Source organism: Cariama cristata, unplaced genomic scaffold, assembly GCF_000690535.1.
Source record: "Cariama cristata isolate BGI_N322 unplaced genomic scaffold, ASM69053v1 scaffold1753, whole genome shotgun sequence".
Lineage (NCBI taxonomy): Eukaryota > Metazoa > Chordata > Aves > Cariamiformes > Cariamidae > Cariama > Cariama cristata.
This window is the reverse complement of record NW_009609911.1, coordinates 41409-47738: the sequence shown is the minus strand read 5'-3', so window position 1 is coordinate 47738 and position 6330 is coordinate 41409. Positions and strand designations below refer to the sequence as shown.

At 47.3% G+C, this 6330-nt stretch overlaps 1 protein-coding gene across 1 annotated transcript in view; it reads left to right on the top strand.

Moving 5' to 3' along the window:
- Positions 1-621: 621 nt before the first annotated feature.
- LOC104159691 (MAM domain-containing glycosylphosphatidylinositol anchor protein 1) overlaps positions 622-6330 on the top strand; it is a gene marked incomplete at both ends in the record, with an annotated part of 33386 nt that continues 27677 nt past the window's right edge. The window contains 2 exons of the mRNA XM_009697671.1: positions 622-754; positions 5923-6192. Of these exons, the coding sequence (XP_009695973.1) occupies positions 622-754; positions 5923-6192 (403 nt within the window). The remainder of the gene's footprint in view (positions 755-5922; positions 6193-6330) is intronic.

Genomic DNA, 6330 nt, shown 5'->3' with positions numbered 1-6330 from the left:
TGAGAAAAGGCTATCAAAGTCTGTGCAGTCACTCTGGATTTACACGAGCATAAATGAGATTAGAATCTGCAGAAGAGAGTTGGGGACTTCTTAGAGTATTTATCTGAACTATCTTTTTTCCCCTGTACTGCAAATATTTACAGCGTAGCTTTTGAACTTGTCATATTCAGGCCCGCATTAATGCCTGAATCTGCTTAGATTTTACTTTGGTTTAACAATGTTGAGACCCCAATGACCTTCCTTGGGTTCCCACCAACATCTCGGTGTGAGATCTCAGGGTCCCTTCTGGGACGTTTAAGGTTTTTTAAAGTTCTGCAAGATGATTCTGACAACAGTTGATGAGAAATTATGCTTAGATCTGTTTGGTGGTGCTTTCAGGTTAAATGTCAGTCTGTTGCTGAGTGTTTTGAGAAATCCTGGAGGTGGAAGTACCACTGCAAACATTTTGTGTCTCCTATGTATGTATAGCTAAGAGGGGCTTGGAGTCTGCACAGTTCCCTGAGATTTTGATAGGAGCTGCTGGTAATCTGTAAGTTTTGGGACAGGTTATGGACTTGCAATGATGAGCTGTGCTTTGTACACTTGTGTCTTCTTTTTCTCTCCTTTTTTCCCAACTCCTAGGGTGAAACCAAAGTCCTGAAGCTGAAAAACCTGCGGCCCCAGGATTACGCCAGTTACACGTGCCAGGTGTCCGTCCGCAATGTCTGCAGCATCCCTGACAAATCCATCACCTTCCAGCTCACAAACACCACAGGTAAGAGGGGATGCAGAGGGTCCCTGCAGCCCTCCAACCCCTCGTCTGCTCAGCAGCCATTACCCCTCCAGGAGGGGAAGACAGGACCCTGTCCAGGGTCTGCAGCACCTCCTGTTCACGTACATGGCTGCTAGGCTTGCAAATCCTTCATGCAGAAGTCTTGTGGCCAGGGATGCTCTAATTTCTTGTAGGTCTGCATATAGACGGTGCTTTGGCCGGGCCTGCCATGAGATCATTAAAACAGACTACATGTAGGTGTTGAGGCACTATGTAGTTTTTAATCCAGAGACCATTTTATTTATTTATAATTCTAAGTGACTTTAAAAATAAATTCACTACAGTCTAGAGGAGGGCATACGCTGCAGGATTTCTTACAAATAATTCATTCATGTGAGACTCTGGCCTGGTTTGCCAGGCTGCGCTCTCAGCATCTCCCAGCTAATGGGCTCTGCTGTTTGTGGAAAGCAAATATCTCCGGTGCCTTTCCAATAACTAAATTTTACACTGATATTCATACTGGCGGTGCTTGAGTGCGCTTCCACTTGCAAACAGAATCGGTTTGGTGCCTCTTGCTTGACCTGCAATAACTGACTGGTAACTGAGAGTATAACATACCAAATACTTGCAGGGACCTGATTGCAACCTGTCCATTAAAAACAAAACAAAACAAAAAAACCCACCCACAAAGCCCCCACATGTATTGAATATTTTCAAATAATAAGTAAATGTCAGGAAATTGCTTCCGGCCCTGGGGTATTCCATGATCAGAAAGAAAAGCATTGTAGTTGTTTGAATTATTCACCTCTCTAATGTAACACAAAGCAGTTTGCATCCCTTGTGTCATCTTTGTGCAGTGGAAAACAGAACCCTTTTGATGTTGCCAACTGTTGATGGGATATTGTTGATACTGTGTAAATGATGTTTATTGATCTGACTTGAGCCCAAGGTGCTGAACAATAGTTGCGTCATTTTATGTAGAAAGAAGAAAAATAATGAGCTTAAGAAAGTGAACTGTAGCTAATGTCAGAAAAAATATTCTCTGTGTAGTAAGATCTCTGAACATGTCTCAAGCAACTCGCACTACTGCCTGAATTTCTTTCAGGATGAAACTGTAGCGAATGCTGAAATATTCCCTTAAAAAACTTATCTGGTGCTCATGATGAAGAAAAGGATCTCATACAGCTCTTCTTCCCTGTTGTGTCTTTATCTTTGAAGAGTTAAAAGAATCAAATTTCTCTTCATGTCCATTCCCCACCGCCAGCCCAAGCGCAGGGAAACTACCCTTTGTTTCAGTCCAGCCCCTTTACTGAGTGAATGGGGAAAATGTGTTTTCAGGCTGTAGCCAGACTGGAAGCCAGCGAAATGGCTGAATTTACATCAACTTCTTAAGCACTTACCTCAGCTCTGGACTTGGACCACGTAGCACATACATCTAGTTCTTTTTTTCTGTTATTTAGTTATAAATGCATATTTATACACAGTTACAGTGGAGCCTGACACCACAAGCTCAAAGGGGCCACAGAAAACGTGTTCTGAGCAAATTGTATTAAAAGCTGGTGGTGAAAATGAAGTTGGCATTGTGGTGTGAGCAGGGTTTGTGTTAAATAACACAAGTATATTTAACATGAAACATTATCTGCCTTACTTGCCCTGTAGGTAGCATTGTGCATAGATGAGAAAATATTTAAAGATAAATCTCTATTTCTCTCCTTTTTTGCATAGGTCTTTTCTTTCCCTCTTACGCTCGTGCTTTAGCAGCCTCCGTAGCCTTGGCTGTGCCCAGAATCCTGAGCAGCTTTGCTCAGGGTGCCTTCACCTTGGTAACTGAGGAGGGCCCAAAGGATGCCCAGGTGCATGGAAATCAAGCTCTTAAATATTTATAGACCCAAGTACTACAGACCTTGAGGGGAATGGGTGGGTCAGGTCATGTCAGGCCAAGGGAATCTTCTCTTCCCAGTTCATTTGCTGTTCCTCAGCTGGCTCATTTTGGCTCTTCTGGCAGTGGCCTTTGGGCAGATCATGGTCTCTGGTAGGATGCGCTTCTCCCAAGGTCTGTGTCAGCAGCTTGGCCCTTGCAGCAGGGGATGGGTTCTTGGTCTGCAGCCTTAATGGAAGGAGGTTTCCCCAGCTCCTCCTCTGTCCTGCTGCCATTGTGTGGCTCTAGAGCAGCAGGTTGGGTCCGCAGAGCCATGGGACCGGCTCAGCACCAGGGTGTTGTCACCTGTTCTGGCAGGGTCACACTGACATTTTCCCCTTCCTTGATTTCTGCAAAATTAAACAGCCCAGCTGGTTAATTCTCCTGCAGTTTTACTGCAGCAAATTGGACTTAAAAGGGAATTGAAAGCGACTCTTTGTTTTTAATGGTCCCCCTGCTACTCGGCAGACTCCGCGAGAAGGTTTTCTGAGCCAAGAACAAAAGGAATTGCCACAGGTTACAAATAAATGAGATTCATCTCCTGCATAACAATGTCTGCACACTGTTAACCTCTGTATGCTGACAGGAGTGGGAGTGGGAACCCACACAGGCTGCCACAGCCAGGGCTCCATTTTGGGTCACGTCACGGGAGCTTGCTGCCTGGAGCTGCGCGGGTGGCAGCTTTGCAGTTTCCCTGTCTCCCTCTTGCATGAACACACAACCTGCCCTGAGGCAGTGCTTGCACCAGCGTGTCACTTTTTTTCCATGTTGCCTTGCCTAGAACTGAGCAAGATGAGTATTGATCAGATATGTGCAAGAACCCTAAATCTTAACCAGAGCCTGCAGGACCTCTGGTTTGTGCTCCCACATAGGCTGATCTCAGCCTTTCTCTGGCTCTGACGGGGATGGATGGAGATTCCCAGGCTAGGTGCTGCATCTGTCAGTTTGTCTGTGCCCTGTGAACTGGAGACCAGTTCAATGTCAGAGGGCAGGAACAGCTATTTGGTGTCAGCTACACTCAGCTGACAGCAATATGTCCTGCCTGACCATGGTGAGTTGAGCTCTTGTGCTCCTGGGCTTTATAGCATCTCGTGAAATCACCTGGAGCTTGGAGAGGACGTACCAACCCTTCCTTTGCCGATTAGTCTGCATTAACCCTTGCACGCTGTTTCCCAGACTCCAGCAAAGAGACCTGCCAAAGGTGCTGAGTGCAGGCTGTGGCCCCCCAAAATTCAAGGAATCCAACCACTGGCCTCAAAGTGGCCGGTGCAGGTGGCAGAGGAGCCACCTTCTTCCTTAGGCACAGCTGGCCACTGTTGGCACAAATAATGTGTGCTGTGGCCAGGGAGAGGGCATTTGATTCAGTGCACCAAAGCAATATCCCAGCGTGGCAGTAGTTGCGCCGCTAAATTACGGTGCCGGTGCTGAGGAGAGAGCAGTCTTCCTCGCCTTGTTTGTATGGGCTGTAATTCAGACATCCAACACAAATCCAGCACAGCTCATTAACGCAGGGTCCAGGGAGAGAAGAGGCAGAAATAATGATGCTGTTAAATCAGGCTTCATGAATATGGAACAATGTCTTATTTTGCATTATTATGGCTGTTACTTAAAACATACTCCCCGCCTTTGTGCTGGGGACTGCTACTTTCTCAGCTCTGTCTGGATGGAGCCAGTGATGGTGCTGACAAGTGCTTTAAAAGGCTTTTCATAGGATGAAATAGAGAATACAAAGGGAAGTTTTTTGGATCAATTCCTGGAGGGCCATGTAGTGAGAAGTGTGCAGAAAGAAAATAAACCAAAACCAGGTACTGGGGTATTCAAAGGAGAGGTTGTCTAGATATTTTGAATCAGTGTCAGTTCAGTTGTGCATGAAAGACAATCCCTGTGACCTGGTCTATAGGCCCCAGGTCTATAGAAAAGTGTATTTGATGCCTGTGGAGGTGAAGGTTAAGAGCAGGTGCAGAGCTGCCGTTCATGGTCTGTTATGGTGCAGACAGGTCCTGGTCCTCTGTGTCAGGCTCTGAGCTGCAAGGGTCAGCTGCCTGCCAAAGGTTTTGACTCTCAAAGGTGTCCAGTTGGGTGTGAGAGATGGAGAGACGTATCATGGGGTAGCTGAGGTCCTTTTTTTAATGGTGGACCTTCCCCAAAACTCCTTCTTGGGATGGCAACTCTGTATAGGAGGAGTGGTTTAATCCCAGCTGCCCTTGAGCACAACGAGCGGTTGGGTTCAAGCAGGGTCCTCTGAGCCTGTCCCTTCTTCACCTCTCCATCAGCGTGGAGCTCTGGTGTCAGGCAGAAGGAGCAGGCTGGGACTGGGCATACGCCTGGTGTTCTGCCTGACCTTCCCTTGGGATTGTGAGAACTGTCCAGCAAACACCAGCACGCTTTGGATCAGGTCCTGAGATGCTAAGCTCAGTCCATGGCTGCAACTTCCCGTGCCTAGTGACAATGAATCTCTTGTTCTCCTGCCTTTTATTTTATTTTTTTCCCCGCTCTGACGGCTGAGTCCATTGCGCAGTTTCTGTCCAAGGCATAAGCAGACTAACTTGTGTTTCATACAATAGCATTGCAGCAAGGGAGATGCAGGTGCTCTAGCAGGAGCTACCAGTTGAGCCTTTTCTCCAGTGCTGCTTCTGCAGGGCCTGCCTAGAGTCAGGGGAGTGAAATACAGGGAGAACAGAAGGCACCGTGGTGTCTGCCGAGGAGTGGGCTGGATGCCATACAGGTAAGTAATGCAGAGCCACAGTGGCTTTCCATTGCCCTTCTGCCTTGCTGCAGTTGTTTGCATCAGAAGTCAAGGAACCTCCAAGCTTAGGTTTTCCACTGCCAAATTTTGTCTGGTTGCCACCCCTACCTGTTGCAAAGGGGGTTCATTGGGCTTTTCTTCTGACCTGAGTCCTAAGCCCTAGAGAACCTGCACTGATTGCTGCTAAAATATCATACCTAGCTTGTGCCCCAATCCTAAGCACTGGTGGTGGAGTGGTTTAGGTATGACCTCCATTCCAGGGTGGTGGGAAGTCCTGCCTGCAGTGTTTCCTAACCATAACAGAGTGCTGTAACTCAAAGACATGGTAATGATCATGCTTTAGGTTCACAAACACCTTGTATTTGTAATGAATTCACGGATCCCTCCAGCTCTTCTTACTCAAACCAGCTATCTTCAAGAACAAATCCTAGAAAGTATGAATCCGTGCACAGGCAAGTGGACAAGTCGTCTTCAAGCTCAGAAGTGTCCCTCTTTGTACTCTTCCAGCCCCTCCTGCTCTGAAGCTGTCTGTCAATGAGACATTGGTGGTCAACCCTGGTGACAACATCACTATGCAGTGCTCTCTGACGGGCGGCGACCCACAGCCAGAGGTGGTTTGGTCTCACTCTCCTGGCCCAATGCCTCCCAATAGCCTTGTGCAAGGAGGCAACCTCACCATCTGGAGGATCCGTGTGGAAGACTCGGGCTACTACAATTGCACAGCCATCAACAACGTGGGGAACCCAGCAAAGAAGACAGTGAACCTGCTGGTGCGGTGTAAGTGCCTCTCTTTCTCAGAGCACGGGTTTTCAGGGTGGAGGGGCTAGATTTGCATTTCTCCTGACTGTTCTTGTGCAGCTGAGAGTGAATGTGATACTTAGCAGCAATTAATATTCTGGAGAAGTGCCTGTGCCA